Raw genomic sequence first — 27,248 nt, 5'->3', positions numbered from 1 at the left:
TCTACATGTTACACATGCGTCCAGGCAGTGGGTGGTACTTAGACAGATTGACCAATCCTCAGTAGGTGATGCCCCTGATTATATGAATTGTTTTTAACATGGCGGAGCAGTAGTAATACATCGGCAAACCAACACATCAGGCCTTGATTAGATGATTAGATAAGTGTTTTTAGTTTTTTGTTTTTTTTAAAGATGTCCGTTCGTCATTTAAGATAGCATTTAAAATTAAGATTGATCTCCCGGTTCAGGACCAGTGAACTGCGCGGAATTGCCTTTGACACTACATATAAACAGGTAAACAATGGACATTACTTATTTACTCCGTAATAGACTCCTAATAGTTTTGCGTAAAGGGCTTAACATGTAGTGTTCTACTGAGTAAAAAAGACATGTTGAATTAAAGGCTAAAAGTCGAAGAACATGCGGTACGACTGTCTTTAAATAGCATATATTGTATTGTTGGTTCAAAACAAAGGCCAAGGGTTGAATACTACAGGCAAATAAATATAAATAAATCGAATAAATATAACGTTTTATTGCCTTTAACTGGTATATTGTTGGCGAGAAGATAAATGTCATAGTGTACCATTACAATAGCATCCATAGCCACGGAAAAATATCTATCTCTTCCCATTTTTAAAAACCATAATTTAGTTATTAAAAAGTTATTTAAACGAAGGTTAATACAATACAAACGCATTTAAACTACAAATACAGGATACCTTTAGTAATTCAACCAATAACCAAATTCATTATGTTAAATCTAAATTCACTTTATAAACTTTCAACTGAAGACATTTTGGAATAGATATGGGAAAATGTTATTAAAATATACAGGTATCTCTCTGGAAAGGCATGTCTAAAGCTTCCTGACACCAGTGAAACGCAGTAAAAGCACTGTCTTCAAACTGAGAACCTGAAACAGTGGTAAATGTTTTCTGAAGTTGTCAGTCTACCAACATTTCTTTAAGAGTACATAAAGGATTCAGGAAGTTACAAATGAACACAGACAAACATTTATGGAACTGCAGAGCTTACTTGCCTCAGTGTTTATGATTCCACCACTATGAGGAAACTGAGCAAAAATGGCTTTTATGCATGGAAAAAACTGACTGTAATCCAAAGTTATTAGTTATTAGTTGAAATGTGTATTGGATAACCTTTTTTACATAAATGAAATGATCATTTGAAAACTGAATTTTCTGTTGACTTTTCTGATATCTTTAACATAAAAAATAAAAGAATAGCAAATGTGGCAAGACCATTTTCTCTCAACTGTGTAATTGGTTGAGTAACGGTCTACAATTAACAAAAAGTCAAATACATTATGCTGCATTGGCTAAAATAAAAAAAAAAATCCTTGTTTACTAGTTTCTTAAAGCTAAATAATAAAGTGTACCTTGACTAAAAGTGTCATATAGTACCTTAAAGTATTAAAGTGCAACATTGAAATGATCTGTTTTGGCATTCTCTTTATATTATAAATGTATTTGCAATTTCCTGGAAATGTAAGCCATTGTCTACAGTCTTATGAGTAAACGGTGCCATTATTCATCTAAATGTTTCTATGAACATGTGTGGACATTGTACATTGATCTACACATACAGTTGTGGCTAAATGTCTGAGGTTATTAGTGAAAATGCTTATATTTTGCTTGAAATTATTTTTCACTTCAAATTTCAAACCTCAAAGCTTTGCAACAACTACCTTGAAGTCCAAAGACGATCAAGAATGATTGGCTGTATTGCAATTTCTTCCTCAGTCACCTGACCTTAATCTTTAAAGAAATAGAAGGCCAAGCATTCAGTAACATCACAAGATGCTTTTTTTAAATATGGTGAAATAATGCCAGGTTAACATTAGATTTTGCACAACATCCCATTACAGCTTGGGTTCATGCTGACATTCTAAGAAATTCTAAAATTGTAATTTAGATCTTTCCTCTGAAATGGTATTAGCCCTTTGGCCCCCACTGGTGTCACTTTCAGTAATTTTACAGAGGTTTGCAAATTCCACAGATGATGCTGTCAAATGAACCAAACTACAAACATACAGACATCTGAACATGAAGAATGAAGACTCATTGGAAAAGAACTTCACTGAGAATAAATTGGTTGATACAAATCATGTGGCCGTGTTTAGTTAACAATTTCACAGCTTTAATAAACAATGTGTGCTGTAGTTATATTCAGATAAGTTTGATGGTGTATGGTATGATTGATAAGGTTATTTGTTTTTATTATTTTTTTTTTTTTTTTTACATACAAACAACTTTTGTAACATTGTGCTGCACTCTTTTTGCACATGTATTTGTATTTTTGGAGAAATTGTTGTTAATGTCCTTAAACAAATTTAAAATAAATAGAATAATGCACAATAATAATAATTGCAGTTCAGTTGAAAGGACCAATACATTTACTAAATAAGGAACACTCTGATGATAGAGAACACTTGATAAATAATTACTTTGCTGAGATTTTTTAAAATTTAATTGACTTTAGACTTCTGCAGTTATCTTGTATTAGTGTCAGCTGCCATTCACGTGGTGGTTGGTAGAGTAATTTTGCTTCTTTCCATTATTGGTCAGTTTTCAGGATATGAAGCTGTGTAGTCAGCAGAAATAAATGCAACTCTGTCTGTTTTTAGGTTCAGTAAACTCTGACCTGAACAAATACAACCCATATTAATATCTTAATTGTAAATTAGATGATAAATACTATCTGCAGTGTATTCCTAGTTTTACTTTTTATATACATTTCCATACAGGAATTTTAATCACAATGTCATAGCAATTGGATGCAAAAATCAATTTTATTTAAAGACAAAATAGTAATAATTGTAAGGACAATTACTTTAAAGTTGTTGTTAAAACTATGTCTAAGGTTTATCATAATTTAAGTAAAGAAATTGAATTAAGGCTTTCATATTTTTTATAAAATTTCTCATTAACATATTACACCACGTGTACAATAAAACATCTGTAATACAATGTCTAAACCTTTTTTTTGCCAATTTGCATAAAACATTTTATGTACAGTGTTTCTCAATAAAGAGTGGCAAGAAATCCAGAGATTTATCATGGAAAACATTATTAAAAGTATGTTATTGAAGGATTCAGAGAATGGTTTACTCTGCAGACCTCTGATTCCTGCAATAAAAACTAAAACACTGATTGTGTTTTGTACATATGAACATGTTGAATTTGATGCCTGTAATACACTAAGAAATTGGGACAGGGCAAAATAAGTGTAAAAGGTCCAAAGTATTCAAGTTGCACTGTTTTGAAACATTCCTCAGTAATGGTAGTGGTTCACTAAAGTGCTAAATTTTATAAGAGAACTGTCAGTCAGTTGAAAAAGATAATTCCTTAACAAGATTGTATTTTAATTTTGGTATTTTAACATCTACATAATATAGTGAAAAGGTTAAGGGAATCTGAAGAAATCTCAGTCTCTTTAGGACAAGACTGGAAAACCCTGGTGATGTGTGTAATCTCTGGCATTGCTTAAGCAACTATACTGAGATAAATATAGCCACATGGGCTCGGGAGCACTTTGAAAAAACATTGGCATAAAAACACAGTCCACAGCTACATCAGAAAAGTGCAACCTGAAAATATGTTACACAAAGAGAAAGCCAGACATGAGTTCTGTGCAGAAGCAACAGCCTGATTGATCGCTCATGGCTTCACCTTTTTTTATTATTTATTATATTATTATGTAATTTATTTTGAAAGTAGGTTCTAGCCTGTTACCTTTAACTGGTCATTAGTAACCTTGCAGTAAACTGCAATCTTAAAAATAAATAAGTAAATGAATAAAAAAACAAACATAGTAGTGTTCAAAAAAATAGCAGTGATTTTAAAAAAGTGAATAAAGCACAAAATCATTATAATAACTTTTATTTCCATAAATGCAAATGCACTGAAAATACTACACTTTTAATTCTAAATCAAAACATTAACAACATTTAGCCAGTTTGTGTTAATCCTTTACAGAAAGTTAAGAAAAATGAATATTAGGCTGTTCAAAAAAATAGCAGTGCCAGCATTTTTCTTTAAAAACTCAAAAAATGTATCTATAAACTGAAAATGTTTGAGGTTTCACTTTAGTTTAAATTACTGAACTAATATTTAGTGGCATAACAATTGTTTCCGAGATCTGTGTTGCATGGAGTCCACCAACTTCTGGCACCTCTGAACAGGTATTCCAGTCCAGGATGATTAGACTACATTCCACAGTTCTTCTGCAATTTTGGGTTTTGCCTCAAAAAAACGCGCTTCAGATATCAGAACACAAGTTCTCTATGGGATTGAAGTCAGGGGATTGGGCTGGCCACTCTATTACCTCAATCTTGTTTGTCTGTAACCAAGATGTTTTGGGTCATTGTCATGTTAAAACACCTATTTTAAGGGCATTTCTTCTTCGACATAGGGCAACATGATCTCCTCAAGTATTCTGATATATTTAAACTGATCCATGATCCCTTGTATGTGATAAATAGACGTAACACCATGGTATGAAAAACATATCATAGTTTTGTACCACCATGCTTTACTGTCTTCACAGTGTACTTTGGCTCGAATTCAGTGCTCGAGGGTCATCTGACATACTGTCTATGGCCACTTGACCCAAAAAGAACAATTTTGCTTTCACCAGTCCACAAAATGTTGAGCCATTTCTCTTTGGACCAGTCAATGTGTTCTTTGGGAAATTTGAACCCATTCAGGACATGTCTTTTTCTTAACAACGGGACTTTGCAAGGAGTTCTTGCTGGTAAATTGGCTTCACTTAATCATCTTCTGTACTCACTGGGAACTTCAGATGTTTCTTGATGTTCTTGATGTTTCAGGTGATCACTGGCTGAACCTTTGCCATTCTGGCTATTCTTCGATCCATTCAAACAGTAGTTCCACGATTCCTTCTGCATCTTTCAGGTTTTGGTTGTCACTTTAAGGCATTTGAGATCATTTTAGCTGAGCAGCCTATCATTGCTGCACTTCTCTGTATGTTTTTTCCCTCTAAAATCAACTTTTTAATCAAAGTACGCTGTTCATCAGAACAATGTCTGGAACAACCCATTTTACCCAGTATTTCAGAAGGAAATGCGCTCTGACCAACCTGTGCAACATTTGCCACCCTCCTACCTTAAATAAGGGCCAAAATTGACACCCGTTCTTCTGCAGAATGAATGACTTCACCAATTGAACTCCTCACTATTTATTTATTTGCTATGTAGAAATAGCATTTCTACTAAAAACATTGATTTATCAAGTTAATGGTGTTGGACTGCTATTTTTTTGAACACCACTGTACCTTGTGATAATGTTCTGCTATTTCTGTGTCACATCTGCAGCAGCCATGTCCCTCCTCGATCCATCATCTGATACCACCCCCTTCTTTTCTGATGACAATGAAGGGGAAGGGACAGATGAAAAGCTAGATGGGCCAGCACATCACCAGGAGGTGGAATCAGCAAGTGGGGTATCCAATAAGAGAGCACTGCTGACTGTGGCAGTCCTCTGCTACATCAACCTGCTTAATTATATGGACAGATTCACTGTTGCAGGTATTTATTACATACTTATTGCTACCTTGAGTTACGGATATCATTGCATTTACATTACATGTTGTCTGTCATCACTGTGAGATGCAACCCCAAATTGGTTGGGAAAAACATGCAGTGTTTCTTACATTTACTTTGACTAATACCTTGGGTTCATACTGTCTGCAAAGTAATGTCATTTTTTCTGGTCTCCATTCCTGCATTTCAGGTTTGCAACACTTTCAAAAAAAAGTTAGTACAGGGGCAAATTAGGGCTAGTAATAAGGAAAATAACTAAATAGTAATCGGAATCTTTGAGAAGCAAAGATGGTCAGAGGTTCTCCAGTTTCTTCCACAAGAACATTAATGAATTGTTTAAAAACAACAATCCACATAGAACTATTGAAAGGGATTTGCATAGTTCTATCTCTACACTGCATAATATAATTCAATGATTAATGGAATCTAGAGGAATTTATGTGTGTAAAGGGCAAGATTTAAACTGATAGTGTTAGGTGAGGGTACCCAAAGAAGTCAGAGAGGTGATTGAAGCTGACTTTGGGCATGTTGGTAAAGGAAATAGATTTGATAAGGTTGGGTAAATACAGTGTTAAGGACAGGATTAGGGTAGAGCAGATGGTGGTAGATTTTGAAAATAGCTGTAGTGAACACATTTTGAGAAGAGGGTGACTTATAAGAGTGGGAAATGTGCACACAGGCGGATTATATCTTATGCAGAAAAAGAGATTGTAGAGATGTTAAGGTAACTGGGGAGAGTGTTTTTGAAGGTGAAGAGAGTGAGGGCAGAACCAAGGATGAGATTGTGAAGGTTGAAGGAAAAGGTGGTCTGTGGTGTAAAATACTGGAAGAAGTTAATATTTTTTGTAGAGATGGGATGATCGATCGGCTATGAATCGGTATCGGCCGATTTTTAATCAAAATATGCTATCGGCGATCTGCGATATTTCCTAAAAGTAGCCCATCCGATCGTGTGATATATAAAGATCACGTTAAGTTAACAGCTCAGTGGATTGATCCAGACTTTGAGCTACGAAGCACCAACCATCACATCACCATTCATCAACAATCGTACAGAAACCACAGTGAAAGCTCTTACGATGTAATTTTGCTGATTGTAATATTTACTTTAAAAAGATAATTCAACCCGGTCACATCCGAGTCGATTCTATCAGCACGTTATATAAACTCCTGGTTCACTTTGGTAAATCGTAAGCGGTTCTTACTTGTGATGTAGATGAGAACAGAAAACGTTACAGAGCCAATCCGAGGCAAAAGTTTATTCATTACCAAATTCGTTAGTTCAGGATCATCTGCTGAACTTTTAGAAAACTTTTAGCTCCTTAGACGGAACGAGTCTGACGGTCGGTTACAGATCTGTGGTAATAGCAGTTTAATTAAGCTTTTTAATTAAGCTTTTTAATGTAAGAGTCACACAAAATGTTCTGTAGTAGTTGGTGTTTATTTAAAACCACGACATTTAATTAATAACAGTAAACACGGAGAGATAACCGAGAAGAGAAACTTACGCTTCACATAAAAACGAATCAACTCATGAATCAATGAATCACTTATAGCGATACTGTGAACAAAGCGTATCTTCTAAAGGCACACACACACGCTGCTCTGGTTTATCTTTACTGTGAGGCTCTTTTTAAGTTTATTTACTGCTAATCCTTCCCCCCCCCCGAGAGGAATCGGCTATCGGCCGATGTCCCTGAAAGGAGATCGGAATCGGTGCCAAAAACCCCGATCGGTCCATCTCTAATTTTTTGAGTTCCCACTCATTATCAATCTTTGCTCTTTTATATGTTTACATGCTTTGATGCATTTTGCTGTAATTGGTGCTGAAACAAGAATGTAGCTCAAGGCTTAACCTGCTACTGTTTTTTTGTATAGGTGTGCTGCCGGATATTGAGCAATTCTTTCTTATCAGTGATGGTACATCAGGTCTGCTCCAGACAGGTGAGATGAAAATTGCATTGTAAATATGTTAATAAGTATTACTATAGCAGTAACAGCTGTAGTATTCATATTATCTGCTTACCCAACATAGGCACTGAGAGGTCATTGATGTAAAGTATATAATTTCTTTAACATCTCTCTTCCAGTTTTTATCTGTAGCTACATGTTCCTGGCTCCTTTGTTTGGTTATTTGGGAGACAGGTACAACAGGAAGGTTATAATGTCTGTGGGCATTTTCTTCTGGTCTATGGTGACACTAGCCAGCTCATTTATTGCTAAAGATGTGAGTACAACATACTTTTTACACTTTTCTACTTGCAGTATATTCAGTGATGTGTATGTGCCCACTCTTGAATGCCAACATTTTGCATTTTACAAAGAGAGGGTAAAAAAAACTCCGCTTAAGCTAAACAACACCCAGTTTCAGGCACGGCTTAATACTTTACCACCATGAGCCCTCACAAGACCTACTGTCATTATGGACATTGCTCCTGGCAAGAAACTTTTTACTCACCCAAATACATACCTATAAATATAATTTGACATTAGAGAGAGGTTCCCTTCCCACCAGATTATCCACACAAATTAATCCAAATCTATTGACCAAGTATCAGAAGCAGCAGTAGCTGGCAGACAATGTGACACTACTGAAACGCAGCTCCGTCTTCTCAACTGAAGCACAGGCTTTACTCGTGGCCCTGTATTTCATTAAAGCCACACATATGAACAGGGCTCTAATATGCTCAGATTCTAAATTGTGCCTGCAGGGATTTGCTCCATGTATTCACCCGATCATTTCTAAGAAAGATACTCACTTAAAATACATACAATATAAAATTTTGCTCGAACCCGGCCCACTGTGGTATAACTGGTAATGAGAAAGCCAACCACCTTGCCAGGAGAAGCCAAGCCAAGATTTACTAAAACTAACAACAGCTGATGTTATACCCCTAATAACTACGTACTTGTTAAACACCTGGAAGGTGGAATAAAACTCTTTACCCAACAACAAGCTTTGCGAAAAACTACCCAAAAAATGCATAGATCCAGTATCATATTCTATATGTCTCATTGGACACACCCGATTACCCACTTTCACTTAATAAAGGGGAAAGAACCCAATTTGTGATGTCTGCCACATTCCAGTCACCATTTATCACATTAAGTGAATAACCAAATAGAGAGATAACAACAATCATTAGCCAACAAAGGACATTATTAACCTGGATAAACCTGAAACAGTACTATATATATTGCTGGAAAGGTTTATTGAATTGGTATTTATAATAAACAGGGATAGCAATAATCAGGCCCATCAGTATCTATTATTATTCAAATGTCAGTCTTATTTTGTTAAAATGTTTAAGATTAAATAATTTTTGGAAGCAATAGTTACAGTACAGATATCTACACATAAAAAAAAAATGTGATTAGTAAGTAAATAATTATATCATGTAATCTAATTGACTTTTGTTTTGGTATGTGTGTCAGTATTTCTGGGCATTGTTGCTGACACGAGGGCTGGTGGGAGTAGGCGAGGCCAGTTACTCCACCATTGCTCCTACCATTATTGCAGACCTCTTTATCAAGGAAAAGAGAACGATCATGTTGTCAGTCTTTTACTTTGCTATTCCTGTGGGCAGGTAAGAGATTGCACACATTTCACTGGATTCAGAAATAATACAGAACTTGACTTTTTGCATACTTTGTGTTATGGATTTTATTTTTTTGGATTTGATATAGCCTTTTTTTTACCAACAATGTATACTTGAACAACCACTCTTTGTATAAACTCTTTGACAGCAATTACAGCTGTAAGTCGTCTTGAATACATGTCTACAAGCTTTGCACACTTAGATTTGGGCAGTGTTCCATTCTTCATGGCAGATCTATCTCTCCACTGATGTTTGTTGGGGTTTATGTCTGGGCTTTAGTTGGGCCACTCAAGGACATTTAGAGGCTTGTTCTGAAGCTACATTCCTACTACACATCACTGCTTTTACACTATCACCATGCATGTGCATAAAAAAAGTCAATGGGTCTAAATACTTTCTGAATCCACATCATCATAGGGGGAAATAATTATCTAATCACTCATTTTATTTAGTATCCTTTTAGTGCATATTTATGACCTTGTATTTATAAGTGGTTCACTTGTAGGTATAATCACACATATGTTTAATAAAAACTATATTTATATAAAAAATAGTGTCCAGACACTGCTCAAAGAAAATAAAGAGTGTGTGTTAAAGTTGTTGGTATTCTGGTGAAAATTGCACCTAAGTTTACTATAAAAGATGTTGCTAAGGGTTTGGGAAATTTACACAAGTACAGTGGATATAAAAACTTCTTCACACCGTTGTTACACAGCCAAGTTTTTGTGATGTAAAAATAAGACCAAGATGAATCAAGATAAAAATGTGATAAATCTGAACAATTCAATTCAGAAACTAATTGAAATTTTTTAGGAGGAGAGAATAAAAAAAAAAAAAAAACTGCCTGCAGCCCACCTAAAGTGTTGGGATGGGCACAAAAGTGGCATGGCTGCCACAGGAGCTTAGAGGTACTTTGAAAAACTGTTGTTACTTAACACAGTCTGCAGCTGCATTAAAATTGCAACCTGAAACACATATTACACATACATTAATTCTGTGCAGAAAAGTTCTCTGGGCTCTGAGTCATCTCAGGCGACCGAAAGTGAAAGTGGTAAACATGCCTTTTTTGTAAGCATCTAATTCTAAATTTGTTGATATTCACAAAATGTACACAATTTAATAAACATTTAAGACAATGAACACATTACAGATTTTTGTTTTTATTGATTTTACAGAATGTCGAAACCTTTATAGAAAAAGGGTTTGTAAAATCAATACTGTAATCTCCAAGTGGAAAGTTCATGGAACAACAAACATGTTTTGTCACACAAAATTTCACAACATGCTTTCATCCAAGAGGAAAGTCACTCAAAAGAAGTTGCAGGTCAATCAGGAAGAAACAGGAACCACAGACACACAGAGAATTAACTGCAGTTACACATGCAATGAATTGCACTAAAGTCATATCAATTTCTACACTCTACAAACATGTCTGAAAAAGAATCACAGTAATGCCTGCCTAAAATTTGCACTCTCAAATTAGGATTAAGATTTCACTAAAAACAGAAAGCTACAGCATAGGATGCACAGAATTATCATACTTTTTAGACTGAATGTTCACAAACGACATGAAATAATATGTAGTTAATTCAGCTTTGTATTACATTTACATTTGTGACATTTAGCAGATGCTTTTATCCAAAAAAAAAGCTGTCTGTACTTTTAGATCATTTAGATTCTTTTCTCTTTTACCTTTATTCTAAATTTAGGTTCTTAACATTTTTATCAATTACACATTTAGGCAATTACATTCTGCTATTCTCTATATCATACACATTCTAAAAGCATCCACACTGATTATGTTTCTCATTTAATTGTTCAGGTTTTTTCTTTAATTTGTGACCCCTCTAGTTTTTTGGGGTTTTTGTGTAGTATTGCTTAAAATTAATAATCTTATCATTCGTTTTGAAATAGCGGTGCTGTATCAAATAAAGATGTATCTTTCCTTTTTTTTAATCTGTTAGTGGCTTGGGCTATATAGTGGGGTCCTCAGTGGATAAAACAACAAAAGACTGGCACTGGGCACTGCGGGTAAGTCTGCACATGAAAACATTTCCCATTACTGCATGCCGTAAAGCATAAATTCTTTTGTGCTAATGTATGCGAATAGCTTTATTGGATGTCATTTTAGTAAATGTGGGTTACATTTGTACAAAGTCAAATTAACTTCATACAGTTATTTTGCTTAATTGCATTTGGCAGCTAGAATGCAATGTTTTTGCTAATTTTTGAGAGAGTCATTCTGAACTGATACAAAAGAGATTACCTTCAGATCATGGATGGGTAAATAGCATAATCACAAAACATGTCAGTATTAATTGACACCTTTACAAATGGTCAGAAATAAAATGTAACTGAAGCCTGTCTATACTTCACCATTTTTTGGGCATATGAACACCAATCAACATAAAATAGTACATTTGGGCATGTGTAAAAGCTAAATGAGTGCAGAATTAATCCTGGATACAACCTGCAATTTAGGACCAAACAAAAACAAGGTTCATATGAAAGTTCATATACTTCTACAATAATACTTTTATTATAGAGTAAAAAAAATCTTAATGGATTACAGCTAGAGATTAAACATGTGGCTGTATAACTGAATGTTTGTGCCAAATTCCTGACCAATCAAAGCCCCGTAACCACAATTTACTTGAAATGCATTGTTTGTATTATACATTATACAGTGTTTGCAATTCCATAGTCTCAACAGCAAGGGAAACTTAAACTCCGTGTGCTTAAACTCTTTTAATTTGGCATTGGTGAATTTTGGTGAATTTGGTGGATTTTTTAGCATAATCTTAGTGGAAATCATGAGAAGATTAACTTGGCCACTCCAAAACCGTAATTGATTTTTTTTTAACCATTCAGAGGTAAAGTTGTTTGTTTGAGATTACCTTGTCCATAACTCAACTGCGCTTGAGCTTTAGGTCACTGACAGGCGAACATTCTCCTGTATTCATTTATTTATTTTTTGTCATCATGTCATCAGTGTTTTGTGCCTTGCAATTCTCCAATGGATGCCATTTTGCCAAGTCTCTTTTCTTGTTATGGAACTGTGCCCATTGACATTATCTGAGGCAAGTTTGGCCTACATCAGAACTTTTTTACCTACTAGATGAGTCAAAAAGATGCATTCCTGATAAACACATGTTTTTTATCACCAGATTTACCACTGTTGCAAATTTTCTCCGTTTATGGCTCTCACTGTGGTTTGCTGAAATCCCATAGGCTTAGCATTGTCTTTGTAACCCTTTCCAGACTGGTAGATTTTAATGCATTTGATTTGAATTTGAATCACAGACCACCCAGTCTGCTTTACATTGCAAAACAAATGATGTTTAGATTCAACAGGTCTGACAGTACTTATGCTAGTGCAATTACATTTTCACGTAGGGCCAGGTAGGGCTGAACAGCATTTTTCTTTAATTAATGAAGTCATCATTTAATACAATTGTGTTTACTTGGGTTATCTTTGTTAAATATTAAAAGTAGTTTGATGATCTGATATAAGTGTGACAAATCTGCTCAAATAGACGAAATTGGGAAAGGGGCAATGACTTGACTTGACTTGATACTTTTTCACACTACTTTATTGTAGAGGATCTGTTTTGATTTGTTAAGTGTCAACTTCATTAAGTGTCTGGGAATGAAAAACTAAATCTGGTTGCTTCCACCAATTGTGAATTCTCAGTAAGTCATGTAGGAAGAGACTCTGTCTTGGAGTAAATTCTATTTTAATTGAAGATTAGGACTCTCACATTAATAATACAATTAAGATAATTTACCATAATTTTGTAAATCAGTTCAGACTAATCTTGAATGGTCAATGGATGTCTTCCAGCTAATTTATGACCTCATGCATGGTTGGGTTATTACCCATAATAGTTGGCAAAGTTAATTGTTATTGGCAAAATGCATTTTATTGTGTTACAGCATGGTAGATGTATAGGTGCTATATTTTGTAGCACTAGTAATACCAGTCTAAAAAGTTAATGTACAGACCTGTGTAATGATTGTACATTTTGACTCTTTGTTGTTACATTTAGTTCAGGCCTATATTTTTAATTGCCCCATGGTTCAGAGATTAGCTAAGTTTTAAAGAAAGTAAAATTGTATTTAATCATGCTCACATACTTAACTGAATGTATAATTGGTTAGACTTAATAATTAATTTAATAATTATGGCTGTGCTAAAGTGTATAGTCTTACAAGTCTTACCATTTTCATTTTGACACTAAGGTTTTCACTCTTTTATGCAACCTCACAAATTCTAACAGGTTACCCCTGCTCTGGGTCTGCTGGCAGTGTTGTTGTTGGTGTTTGTGGTGCAGGAACCAAATCGTGGTGCTATCGAGGCCCGGCCTGAACACACCCTTCACAGGACGAGCTGGCTAGCTGACATGAAGACCCTCTGCAAGAAGTAAGAGGTTTTGGGGTTTTTATTTAGCAGCTTAGATTTATTTATCACAACATTTTAGACCACAAATTCACACCCTCTGGTTGTTTATCGGAAGGCATGTAATAACTGGTATACAATACTACTGTGGTGTGCATCGCACACACTTTTATTCTAATTTTTGTTTGTAGCTTAGGCTACAGTTTGAGGAAGTCTGTCCTGACAGTTTTAATCGACAGAATTCATCTGAGAAACAGTTAACTGTAACACGCACAGCCTTTCAATAAGAACAATCACTATTCTTATTTATAGTCAAATAACTTCTTAAAATTTATCGGAGTCCCATTGGGTTACATGGTTACAAACCAGGTCAGAAAGTAACCAATCAACTGCAGAACATTATATAACCGGTTACTTAGTAGATCCAATGTACAGTGCCTTAGTAGCTTATATCTATAGTACACTGCTCTAAGAGATCACTTACATCAGACAACTTAGGGCGGCTCAGTGGGTAGCACTGTTGCCTCACAGCAAGAAGATCCTGAGTTTGATTCCCAGGGGGAACAGTCCGGGTCTTTTCTGTGTGAAATTTGCATGTTCTCCCTGTGTTTGCGTGGGTTTCCTCTGGGAGCTCCGGTTTCCTCCCACAGTCCAAAGACAAGCAAGTGAGGTGAACTGAAGATACAAAATTGTCTGTGACTATTTGTCTTGTGTAACCTGTTCTGTCATGAATGTAACCAAGGTGTGTAAAAACATGACATTAAAATTTTTAGTCAGTGCCTCACTACGGCAGGTACCCTTCTAGCACAAATTACTCTTGCCACTCTTCGCTATCCCCCCCACCCTGTCTGGAGGGGAGTATCAGGATGCATTCTCATCTTTTCCTTCATTACCTCAGCTCCACTCTCCCCATTATTCACATCCATGTACTCTGTATTAATCCTGCTAACTTTTATTCCCCTTCTCTCCAGTGTCTCTCCAATCTCCATCACTCAAGGCTCTCCCTAACCTGCTTCCCACATCCGCTACAAATCACAGAGTCACTTGCAAACTTCGTATTCAATGGAGAACTTCTGAGAACCTCTGTACTCTCACTTCCACTTTTAACCCCTTCGTCATTCCTACTGCACATCTCACCACTGTTTCACTGTCCTCATACACATCTTGCACCACCCTCACACACTTCTCTGCCACTTCTCTGCCACACTTCTCTTGCCACACTTAATATGGCACTTCTCTATTTGCCATATTACTGCTAACAAATCCTCACTTCTTTTCTCAGCCTAGCTTCCACTACTCTTTCCCAGATCTTTTTGCAGTGGCTGTTAAACATTATGCCTCTGTAGTTGTTACAGTCAAGTCAAGTCAAGTCAACTTTATTTATATAGCGCTTTTTACAATAGACATTGTCTCAAAGCAACTTTACAAAATCCAGGGCCAACAGATACAAAAAACCCCTGTTGATGTTACAGCATTGTTACAATGCTACAATGTTACAGCATTGCAAATTACCCTTATTCTTAAAAATCCTTATTCTTCTCCACTTCTCAAACATCCTCTCACATTCCAAGCTTTTGTTAAACAATCTAGTTAATCTGCCATCTCTCCTAAACATTTCTATGTTCACAGTTATGTCCTCTGGGCAACTGCCTGTCCATTCTTTCCACTTTTCTTTTCTAGCCTATCTAGTAAAATATCATAATCTGTAGTTTCAAAAACTGAACAGCAGGATCTAATGGAATAAGTAAATAGATTCATCCATTATAATCATTCATCCACATAAGGACATTAGTAGATCTTTAACTACCATAATTAACGCAGTACAGTTTCAGTGGGGTCTAAATCCTGCCTGAAATATTAATTTTAATGAAAAAGAATTTTAGAGACAAAAGAAAGACATGATCTTGAAAGTTTATAGATAAATGACAGTTATTATCTCAGCCTATAAACTTATCTCAGCCTATGGGGTTGGGGTAAAAAATGGCAAGGAAAATTTTAATCTAACTATACATGCATTTCTTTCTGTGTGTGCAGTAAGAGTTTTGTTCTGTCAACTTTTGGCTTTACGGCGGTGGCCTTTGTCACAGGCTCTTTGGCTTTATGGGCACCAGCTTTTCTCTTCAGAGCTGCAGTCTTTACAGGAGAGAAACAGCCCTGTATCCATGGTCCATGTGACACCTCTGACAGGTGAGAAACAACTACACAAAACCCTCTTTGTAATCTTTCTGCAGTATGTTACATAAATAAACCTACAGTCTTATTGATTTATGTCTTTTTGCCTTTTAATTTAAAGAATTCACTAAAATACAGTGGATATAAAAAGTGTAAACACACCTGTTAAAATGCCAGGTTTAGTGATGTAAAAAAATAAGACCAAGATAAATCATTTCAGAACTTTTTCCACCTTTAATGTGACCTATAACCTGTACATCTCAATTAAAAAACAAACTGAAATCTTTAGGGGGAAGAAGTTAAAAAATAAAAAAATAAAATAATGTGGTTGCACACCCTCTTATAACTGGGGGTGTGGCTGTGTTCAGAATGAACCAATCACATTCAAACTCATGTTAAATAGGAATCAGTAGACACCTGCCATCATTTAAAGTGCCTTTGATTAACCCCAAATAAGTTCAGTTGTTTCTTACAGCAAAAGCCATGGTCTGCTGAGAGCTCCCAAAGCATCAGAGGGATCTCATTGTCAAAAGGCATCAGTCTGGAGAAGGGTACAAAAGAATTTCCAAGGCATTAGATATACCATGGAACACAGTGAAGACAGTCATCATCAAGTGGAGAAAATATAGGACAACGGTGACATTGCCAAAAACAGGACGTCCCTCCAAAATTGATGAAAAGACAAGAAGAAAACTGGTCAGGGAGGCTATCAAGAGGCCTACAGCAACATTAAAGGAGTTGCAGGAATTTCTGGCACGTACTGGCTGTGTTCTACATGTGACAACAATATCCCGTATTCTTCATATGTCTGGGCTATGGGGTAGGGTGGCAAGATGGAAGCCTCTTTTTACAAAGAAAAACATCCAAGCCTTGCAAATTTTGCAAAAACGCATTTGAACTGTCCTAAAAGCATGTGGGAAAATGTGTTATGGTCTGATGAAACCAAGGTTGAACTTTTTGGCCATAATTCCAAAAAGTATATTTGGCGCAAACACAACACTGCACATCACCAAAAGAACACCATACCCACAGTGAAGCATGGTGGTGGCAGCATCATGCTGTGGGGCTGTTTTTCTTCAGCTGGTACTGGGGGCCTTAGTCAAGGTGGAGGGAATTATGAACAGTTCCAAATACCAGTCGATGTTGGCACAAAACCTTCAGGTTTCTGCTAGAAAGCTGAAGATGAAGAGGAACTTCATCTTTCAGCACGACAATGACCCAAAGCATGCATCCAAATCAACCAAAGAATGGCTTCACCAGAAGAAGATTAAAGTTTTGGAATGGCCCAGCCAGAGCCCAGATCTGAATCCGAATGAAAATCTATGGGGTGATCTGAAGAGGGCTGTACACAGGAGATGCCCCCGCAATCTGACAGATTTGGAGCGTTTTTGCAAAGAAGAGTGGGCAAATATTGCTAAGTCAAGATGTGCCATGCTGATAGGCTCCTACCCAAAAAGACTTGAGTGCTGTAATAACATCAAAAGGTGCTTCAACAAAGTATTAGTTTAAGGGTGTGCACACTTATGCAACCTCATTATTTTTATTTTTTTATTTTTTAAATTCTTCCCCCTAAAGATTTCAGTTTGTTTTTCAATTGAGATGTACAGGTTATAGGTCACATTAAAGGTGGTAAAAGTTCTGAAATGATTTATCTTGGTCTTATTTTTTTACATCACTAAACCTGGCATTTTAACAGGTGTGTGTACACTTTTTATATCCACTGTATAAACACACATTTAATACGACTATTTTGGGCAAGGCAAGTGACAATATAATTTTAGCCATTTTATTTCTGTGTATGTTATTTTAATCAGGACATGCCCATGCTCAGAAAGTGCTCTCATCGAACTGTGCAAAAATTGAGATGATGCACCTTCAGTTATGTAAAGATAAAAACCTAATCTAGCACATTCTTAAAATTAGCTAAACTTTACTGCTTGCTAATCCTGCTTGGTGCGCTTAAATGTACATGCATTTTTTTTTGCCTAATTACAAAGCAAACAGTTTTTATTTCCCTCACAAGGCATTTACACAGTTATATCTTCATGATTTTGTTATTGTACTTTCCTTTGTCTTCTCTTTTCAGTCTGTACTTTGGGATCATCACATGCATAACTGGAGTGTTGGGTGTAGCAATGGGTGTAGCAGTTAGTCAGCGCTTAAGGAAAATAACTCCTCGTGCTGATCCGCTTGTGTGTGCTGCTGGAATTCTACTTGCTGCTCCTTTCCTCTATCTTTCCATCATCTGTGCCCAGTCCAGCACCATTGCCACCTACGTAAGTTTGCATCACATCACAGAGTAGAACAGGTCTTGGGGCGCCTTGTTTGCTTAGAGGTGCCACCTGTGTCTGCGGAGGAAGAGGTCCTGTTTATGTGGCGTGTTATGCTGCGGCTGCAATCGCCCCCAACACAGCAATTTGTCTTCTACTTTGCATAGGCCTGCTCCACTCAATCGGCTGGTCAGAACTTGGCCTTTGATGTTCCATTTTTGACGCCCCGAAAAGGATTGTTGGATTCACTGTTGTTCCAAGTTTAATTAATTTGTCAATTAATTAAACCATACTCATTTTAAATATGGATCCAAAACCTAAACCTCAAAGAAAAATGATCAACTATGACACAGAATAGTGACTAGTAGCTACCTCTGCATTCCCGGTAGTAAGCAAGAGCGGGCCAATATTCATTCGATTCTAATATGATAAATAAATAAAAAGGAAGAAGTACCGTATAAAGTTTAACCTTCTTCAGTTGTGGCTGCATGCAAAGGGTCGAACATGATTTGGCTAGGCCATATACAGGGAAATGTGTGGCAGGTAGAAGACAGAGGCACTCTCCTTGAGAACTTAGGAAGTTAAACATAGTTATAAACCTGTCCCACAAACAAAAGTCTTCAACCCATCCAAGTTCAATAAAGGCTATGTTTTCACAGTAGAGACCCATGCTATGCTACTGTTAAACACGCCCAGAATGCTTAGCGGTGAAAAGTTCACATATGCACAGGCTCAAAGCACTAGGAGCCCCTGGGTTGGACAACCTCACCATAAGTACTATCCTGCAACAAGCATACCAGCTGAACTATGATGTAGTCTTTTCTGGATCCCAGGCCAACTTAAGAGCAAACCAGGCAGCAAAGAAGGGTACGTGTTGGTATGCTACCTGCCCCAAACTTCAAGTTTGCAAGCTGCAAGTTTTCATCATTAAAAAAGTACAATATTTTTGGTGTCCCTAATGACTAATTCCAGAGAGACTGGCTAGGATGATTTTATAATTGTAGGTCCTTCAAAGGGATCCTCGTAACCTGGAGCAATTAAAAATAGTTTTCCATTAGAAATAGGATTAAGTTGAACTACATTTACAAATCTATTTTTCTAAATGCTGTAATTACCAACAAGAGCCTTGCAAAAAGGTGTTTTTAGAAGTGCCTTAGAAGTTGTTTTCTTTTTTGCTACGAGTCCCTTTTTTTTTTTTTTACACTCTTAAGTACATTTTGGAAGGAATTTTCCTTGTTGGATTCACTGTTGTTCCAAGTTTAATTAATTTGTCAATAATCACTCTCTCCTGGAGTCCTGGGACCTTAGAAATGGATTTTAAACATAATTAAGACTAATTTCAATTTTAACTAAAATATTCTTAAATCGTGGCATTGTGATTCTAAAAAGTTTGAAAAAAGTTTTTTAGAAAAGGTGATCAGTGAGATTTCTATTCTGCAGGGAAGGCTGAAGTCAAGCATGTTTTTTCAGTTTTGCTATGGGCTTCTTATTGTCGAGTAAGACTGGTTGCAACTAGTTAATGATTTCTTTTGATTAATGATAAATCTTTTGATTTCTTCTGTACAATGTTTTTTACTCAGGTTTTTGTAACAAGATGCAAAACCGCATGTGTCATACAACTTCCATGCTTTGTGGCATGTATTAAAATGCTATTTGGGTTAGGCAAGTTAATCACAATTTTGCATCACATAGACAAGAAAAATGTAAGTAACTGAAAGAGCTTTTACTGTGTAGGCACCAGTGACAGGAGGAGTTTCAGTGACCAAGATTTTTTAACTGGCCAATGTTTCATGTCAGCTTTGTGTACACCAAGAGACCAATACAAGCCTAAGTAATGTTAGTAAGGGGGTCCGTTGGCTGTGAGGATATTTTTAGGTATGAGTTGCAGTAAATCAATATAAAGTTTTGATCACTTGACTATTATAATTACATATTTCTTCTTTGATAAAACAAGTCAGTAGTTTGATAAATATAACCAAATTAAAATTGAACAGATTCACCAGATCTTAACACATTTGAACATCTATGGACGATTTAGATTAAGGGATGTTCAATCACAATCAAAGCACCAATTAGGAGAGTCTCTATTATAGAATGGTGTTCTTTATCTTATACATTTTTATTTATCACCTGTCTGTGTGTTGCACAATACATTTAAACTGTAGGTTGTCATAGTTTTTGAATACTTGAGGTTAGACAGTGCTTCCAGTGAAAATCAAACCAAGAATGAAGGATGTAATTGTATAGAATGGTGTTCCAGCTCTGCTTTTGCCTTTTTTTCTTTTTAAAAGGATGTCTAAAGGATGCACATAGGTAGAGATTTGTATTAGATGCACTTTGTATATTATTTTGTGTGTTTTTTTTAAACAGATCTTTATCTTTTTTGGTGAAATGTTCCTCTCGATGAACTGGGCCATTGTGGCCGACATCCTACTGGTAAGCTACTTCCTTGTATTCATGTTTGCCACAACCTAAGGTCCAACCAAACACTTACAACCCATTTCTTTTATGATCTATGTATCTTCTACAGTATGTTGTTGTCCCCACACGGAGATCCACTGCAGAAGCTTTCCAGATTGTTCTCTCTCATCTGCTGGGAGATGCAGGAAGTCCCTACCTCATAGGAGTGGTATGTGACACTCACACACACACGTTTGTTTATTATTAGGATTTTAACGTCATGTTTTACACTTTGGTTACATTCATGACAGGAATGGTAGTTACTCATTACACAATGTTCATCACTTCACAAGGTATATCGAACATAATCATGGACAATTTAGTATCTCTAATTCACCTTACTTGCATGTCTTAGGACTGTGGGAGGAAACCGGAGCACCCGGAGTAAACCCACGCACACACAGTTTAAGGTTGCAATTAGTAATTGATTTTTCCATGGTTTTGTTATTTATAAAATACAGTTAATACAAGAAGTATTTTATCCAGAAGCATAAACAAATGTATTGTGCTATTTTGTATTCGTTTTCATTTTATTATTTATTAAAAAAAAATTTATGTTAGGATGTACATGAAATTTACATAATTAACATTAGCAATCAACATTGGAGTTAAAACTAGACTAAGAAGAGGTAATGTAAGATGATGGCATTTTATAATGTGCTATGAACCCCCAGTCTTTAATGCAATTGACTTTTATCTTTAAATTTATACAAATTATTTAAAGGTTAATAAAGTTATATGCCACTTTTAGCTGTGGGGGTTTTCTTTAACCCTCATGGAAGAATTAATGCATGGTTACTCTTGTAATTTATATAGATTTTGAAGAACCATCTATAATTAGTAAAAATAAACAGTAAGATAAGTAAAAAGTAGGAGAAATATTAACATTAAACGTTGATGTTGGAGAAACTGACAATGGATTATTTTTGTTAACACTACAAATGTTATCCTCTTTAAATAAAATCAGGGCTAGAAATGCATGCAGGACCCTACTGCAGCATACATGTACAGAATCAGTAATATTAAAAAATCTAACACTGGCTCTAAAATAGCATGGTTATCCAGGAAAACACATACCAATGTGCTCAGACATATTAAATGATGACACACAAGTGTCTTATTCTATATCATCCATAACTTATTGTCGTATTATAATTTTAGTTTTGATTCTGACCAAGATAAATAGAAAGAAGAAGAATAGTGTGTCGTTGCACCTAATTTAATTTATAGTGAGGTAAAAAAAAAAAGTATTGTCCATGTTCCCTATTTCTTCTGTTTTTGCTTAGTCACACTTTTGTTTCAGATCATCAAACCACTTTTATTTGACAAGAATTCAATTATTAGTATTAGTTATTACAAAATGCTTTTAAAATAATGATTTCCTTTATTAAAGGAAAATGCTTTGCAGCTCTACAAAGCCCTCTGTTGGAAAAAAGTATTAGCCCCCTTAACTACTAATTAACCAATTGGGTGGAATTTCACCTCCTCGCATGATTACTGCCAGTACTTTTGAATCTAATTATCACCAATAGAGCCTTATTGGCAGTGTGAAATAGGCTAGAAGGTGTCAGTGTATGTTTTTAAGTGATGTAAAACAAAGTCATTAAAGTCAACTAGTTAGTAAAAGCCATTGCTAAGACCACTCGGTAAAAGCCATTGCTAAGACTACTCGGTAAACTTCAACCGCAGTGCCAGAGCTATTATCCACAAATAGAGAAAACTTGGAAAAGTGGTGAACTTTTCAAGAAGTGGCCAAGAACACAACTTACTCAGGAGGTTACAAAAGAACTAGACTAGACAACCTGAAAAACAGGCCTAGGTCAATGTACATGATTTCATAATAAGAAAGACACTGGGCAAAAATGGCATCAGAGGGAGAGTTGCAAGGTGCAGACCACTTCTGACCAAAAAACAAAACAAAACACAAAGGCTTGTCTTGCTTTTGCCATGGAAGACATGAGCCTTGTTACACGTGCCGTAAAGCAAACACCGCATTTCACCATAAAAACTACCATGTAGCTGTGACTGTACCTCAGGTGTAAGGGAAGATAGTACAACAATTTGAGTGTCCCCAGTGAGTGAAGAAGTGATGGAACAACATGGCGCTCTGTCAATTATCAACAAACGATAAAAATCCATAGCTTCCTCAGACATTGAGAAGCTTCTTCTAGTCTTCCATAGAAAGGCCTGTTTGACATCTCTGCCCAATTAAAGGCAGTGCTGATATCTGAATCTGCCCGTTGCAAGTTTAAGAGGAAGTGTGGCACCTTGAGATAATAGTCAAAGTCAAGTCCAAGTGAACTTTGTCATTCAGACTATACAAGAAGAAGTGCACAGCTAAACGACAGTGTTTCTTCAGTGCTTCTAGTGCGTTGATGGACTCTGACACACACACATACATGACGGACTCCGACACACATACATACAGGATGGACTCTGACACACAGTCAAAACTGTGTGGACTTTGACACACACACACACACACACACACACACACACACACACACACACACACACACACACGATGGACTTTGACACACAAATACATACATGATGGGACTCTGACACATACACAACTTAAATATGTACAACTACTGTATTGTACTACTGTGACTGTATTATTGCATCTTTGCACAAGTTTTTGCATTTTTGCACCTTACTCTTTTTATATCTCTGCTGCTACAAAAAACCCTACGCTGCTAACTACATATCAGAATATGCTTTTCTACCTAACGTACCATTTACTCAGTACCATGTACTGACCAACACGTGTCTCTAGTCTTGTCTGCCTTAATTACTTTTTAGATTAGAAATGTCTTTTTGTATTTATTTTAGGCTTTTTTTGTATTTATTGTACAGTTGTCTATCGGCACTGTATACTGTACTGTCTTGTACTTTTTGTGGACCTACATAGAAGTGCCGAGCACTGGTCATTCCCCCCACCCAAAATTCTTTGTACTGGATCGAATTTCCAGGACCCTCCTTTCATGACTCACTGAATAAATTCACAATGAGATGCACGGTCAGTAGATTTGACTAACTGACCTTAAGTGACCCTTGCTTTTATTTTCACCCTCTGTTAGGTATCTGACTCTTTGAAGCAGACCAACTCTTACATGTGGCAGTTCCGCTCACTACAGATCTCCCTACTGCTGTGTTCATTTGTGTCAGTAGCAGGGGGAGCCTTTTTTCTTACAACTGCACTCTTTATAGAAAAAGACAGATACAACGCAGAAAACTACGTTCCTTCTGGTAAGCAAAGAGTATTCATTTATGTCTACTGTAAACTACATGATGTAAAACCTAATTTTGATGTAAAACCTTTCAGTCACTGAAAAAGATTAAGGAGGTGCACAAGCTTCCCATTTATCTAATTTATCTTCAGGGATTAAATATAAGTAAGTGTTACTTTATTCGCAATTAGACTAACCCCATATCAGTCACCATTCAGCAACCTGACAGTAACCAACAAGTCATTCAGGCTTCATCAACTTACCAGTTGTTATACCAGTGACCAGTTGTTATACTAGAGAGCCAGTTACTAAGAAAAAAAATGGAAATTGTTAAAAAAAAGAAAAGAAGTGAAGGTATGACAGCATGATACATTTTGGGTTTTTTAAATCTATTTTCCCCACTTTTTCCCCCCCAATTTTTCTCCCCTATTCTAGTCGTGTCCAATTACCCTGATTGCGTCCTTTATACTGGTTCGACCCTTCACCGCTGACTGAGGGCGCTTCTCAACTGACTTGCGCCCAGACTGCATTTTTCACCTGCACGAGTCGAGTTCATACACTAATGGACACTGTGTACGGAGGGTCACACCCCCATCAGCATTATTCCTCAGCCCTGTGCAGGCGCCATCAGTCAGCCAGTAGGGGCCACAGTTGTACCAGTTATGAGGACCTATGATCCGACTCCCTGCCCTCTAACCCTGAACAACAGTCAATTGTTGTTCATGCTACCGCCCAACCCAGAGAGGTAGAGTCGAGATTCGATGCGATGCATTCAGAACCCCATCTCTGGTGCTGTACTTTACCGCTGCGCCACCTGAGCGGCAGCATGATACATATTTAACCTATGACATGTACATTTATACATTTAGCACATGTTAGGTTATTTATGTCATACTTCTACCAAAGTGCATACCAAAATAGATAGATTAGGTTAGCTCACAGGCACCTCCTCTTATTTGCTTTGCCAATGCTTTAGCATGATTCAGAGTTTTGGATATTAAACCCAAATGTAAAATACACAAAAGGCTGATCTGTCTACCAACCCAAGCAATTTTTTTAAAAAGTTTTTAAAAGTCATGTGGTGTGCACTAATTAGTGAATAATGACTTAAATTTCTGTTATCTGTGTTTTCTTTAGATGATGCACCAATTATTGTTCCTAAAAGAGGAAGGTCGACCAAAGTGCCAGTGTCAAGTGTTTTAATCTGAGGATGTAAATAATTACAATCTGGGGATTACCAGTCTTACTAGATGAAGTTGATGGACAATGTTAATCACATCACCAGTCCTTGTGCGATGTGGGAAGAGTTCACTAAATGAACTTTCTTCAGCCATCTTCTTGGATTTTTAGAATAATTTATTAAGCATGTAATGTTCATATTAACAAATCTGTCTTTTAGGAACCATATAGTCCATCATGAAGTGTGTGCAACACTGCACTTCTGTAGGACTTGCTGTCCTGTCTTATGTCCTCATTCAGCTTTCTGTTAAGAGGAGCTCGTTGTTTTCTGCTGAGGAAAGACTTTTGGGATATAGCTGGTCAGGTATACATTAGTGTTCCTAAAACGCTTTCTTTAAGATTATTTAAAAAGCACAAACTGTGTTTTAAACCCAAAACAAATTGAGATTTTAAACCTTTTTTAACTGACATTTGGATTTCTTAAACAGTTTTGCTGACTTGATCAAGATAAACAGGACCAGTCTGCACCTCATAATGAAGCAGCTTTGCATTTTACTGTAATGTTGTCAGCTCTTCACACCTCTGAAACAAACATCAGACTAGCTGATTTGATTGTATTTAAAACACAGTAAATCTTTTGCACCTTCACACAACCAAGTTGTGCATGCATTGCACATTTTGGATGGATGATGGTCATTTGAGTTGAACAATAATTTTTGAATGTAATTATGCTGTCATAGATAATTTGTCATAAATAATTAGATTTTTAAAGATAATATTAAACATTGCTATTGTTGCTCCATAAAAAAACAAATTAAAAAAGCAAATTTGTTATGAAAATTGTACAAAACTAATAATTGGGTTAAATTAAGTAAACAGTAATTCTTATCCTTATAACCAAAAATTTATTTTTATTACCACACCTGTCACGGTTTAGCTCTATTACCATTTACTTAATTGAAATTTGCCTAAATAATAAAATTTACCTTTAATAAGGTGTAAATCTTATGTTATATAATCCTTCTAATCAATAAAAAAACCACTACTTATTTTAAATAGAAGCAATGTATCTGGCATATTTAGCACAAAGACTATTTACAGATTTCCAGGATGTCTTCATTTTTATAATTCATTCCTTTTTTATTTTTATGCAGACACCTACAATGTTTCTATGCAATGTTTTTGCAGTAACATTGGGATGTTTAGGTTTAATGTGTATGCTTACAAGTCTTTTAAATATTGAATTAAGCTTCAGCTCAAGGATGTCTGTGTATGTGTGTGGTCTCTTTTAGTTGAATGCTTGCTGCTGGTTTAGTAAATGCTGTTGTTTCCCCATATAGTTTTTTTTTTTAAATAATACACACACTAACTTTTCCTGCATTGGTCTGTTTTAAGAACAAGCATTTTTAAATAGACTACGGTCATATCAATCATATGCTCAACATCTGTTATATAGTGCTATATTTAAATAATACTAGATTCTTCTTTCCTTAATCTTTACCACCAAAACTGCTACTGCATCACCACTGTGGTCTCTTCTCTGGGTTTATTTCAGATCTATGTGAAACACTAATTGGAACTTTTAAAACTTCTAAATGCAGTTTGACCAGTAATATTTTACCAGTTCTTAACTTTAATGTGTACTTTTTATTATTTTGGCATGCAGTTCTACTGAGGAAAATGGACCTGACTCTACATATGAAAAATATCTCTTTTACTTTAGGGTCCTAATTGTCTTGCTGCTAAATTATTTATTTTCCTGCTGTCCTCAACAACCTTTTTAGTAATTAATTCATCTTTTTTTTTTATGAGGAGTATGATGTGTTCAGTTGCTGTGGTTTCCTGTTCGTAGGTGGGAGAGAGATTCACTTAATTTTTCAGTACATTGCAAATTACTCTTTAGTTTTACTATTTCTAGTATTGGTGTCAAAGCCTTGTGCAACTACCTTTCTTAAAGTGAGAAAGTATGATTTAAAAACTAGTGTTACCTCTGAGCAGAAAGTGTGTGTGTAGCTTGTTTGTTTCAGCTTAAATGGAAGGGGCTGATTGTCACATCTTTTTTGCCTGCCTAAAATATTAAAAACAACTGTTTATACCTTAATTTGATAACAGACTGGCCTTATTCTGTCACTCTAAAGAGTTTACAGTATCAACCATGATACTGTAAAAGGATGTCACAATTGCAACTAGTCAGTTTGTGAATTTCTTCCCCTTCTAGATACTCTTGAGAACTGTGAGTGGATTAAAGATTAAAACAGGAATTTCTGATTTAATTTTCTTGAAAAAGTATTTGAGCACTTCTCAGTTTCCTCCCAGTTTCTTAAAACTTGTCACATTTATGTTTTGGATCAT

At 35.9% G+C, this 27,248-nt stretch overlaps 1 protein-coding gene across 1 annotated transcript; it reads left to right on the top strand.

Annotated features, from left to right (window-relative positions):
- The first annotated feature begins 105 nt into the window (after positions 1 to 105).
- spns1 (SPNS lysolipid transporter 1, lysophospholipid) lies at positions 106 to 26,997 on the top strand. Its single transcript, XM_063018951.1, has 13 exons — positions 106 to 294; positions 5,357 to 5,569; positions 7,463 to 7,528; positions 7,675 to 7,811; positions 9,020 to 9,171; positions 11,148 to 11,214; positions 13,464 to 13,606; positions 15,617 to 15,769; positions 17,841 to 18,030; positions 20,395 to 20,460; positions 20,555 to 20,653; positions 23,568 to 23,736; positions 24,855 to 26,997. Exons 2-13 carry the CDS (start codon positions 5,362 to 5,364, stop codon positions 24,923 to 24,925), a joined length of 1,521 nt encoding a protein of 506 aa, XP_062875021.1. The 5' UTR covers positions 106 to 294; positions 5,357 to 5,361; the 3' UTR covers positions 24,926 to 26,997.
- Positions 26,998 to 27,248: the final 251 nt, after the last annotated feature.

The sequence above is a fragment of the Trichomycterus rosablanca genome, chromosome 22 (assembly GCF_030014385.1).
Source record: "Trichomycterus rosablanca isolate fTriRos1 chromosome 22, fTriRos1.hap1, whole genome shotgun sequence".
Lineage (NCBI taxonomy): Eukaryota > Metazoa > Chordata > Actinopteri > Siluriformes > Trichomycteridae > Trichomycterus > Trichomycterus rosablanca.
This window is presented reverse-complemented; position numbering and strand designations above follow the sequence as displayed.

What these genes read in the sequence shown, in the direction of transcription:
- spns1 (XM_063018951.1), top strand. Translation starts at nt 5,362, where the DNA reads ATGTCCCTCCTCGATCCATCATCTGATACCACCCCCTTCTTTTCTGAT. An exon ending in GGACAGATTCACTGTTGCAG is followed by an intron (nt 5,570 to 7,462) that starts GTATTTATTACA and finishes TTTTTTGTATAG; the next exon opens with GTGTGCTGCCGGATATTGAG. An exon ending in GCTCATTTATTGCTAAAGAT is followed by an intron (nt 7,812 to 9,019) that starts GTGAGTACAACA and finishes TATGTGTGTCAG; the next exon opens with TATTTCTGGGCATTGTTGCT.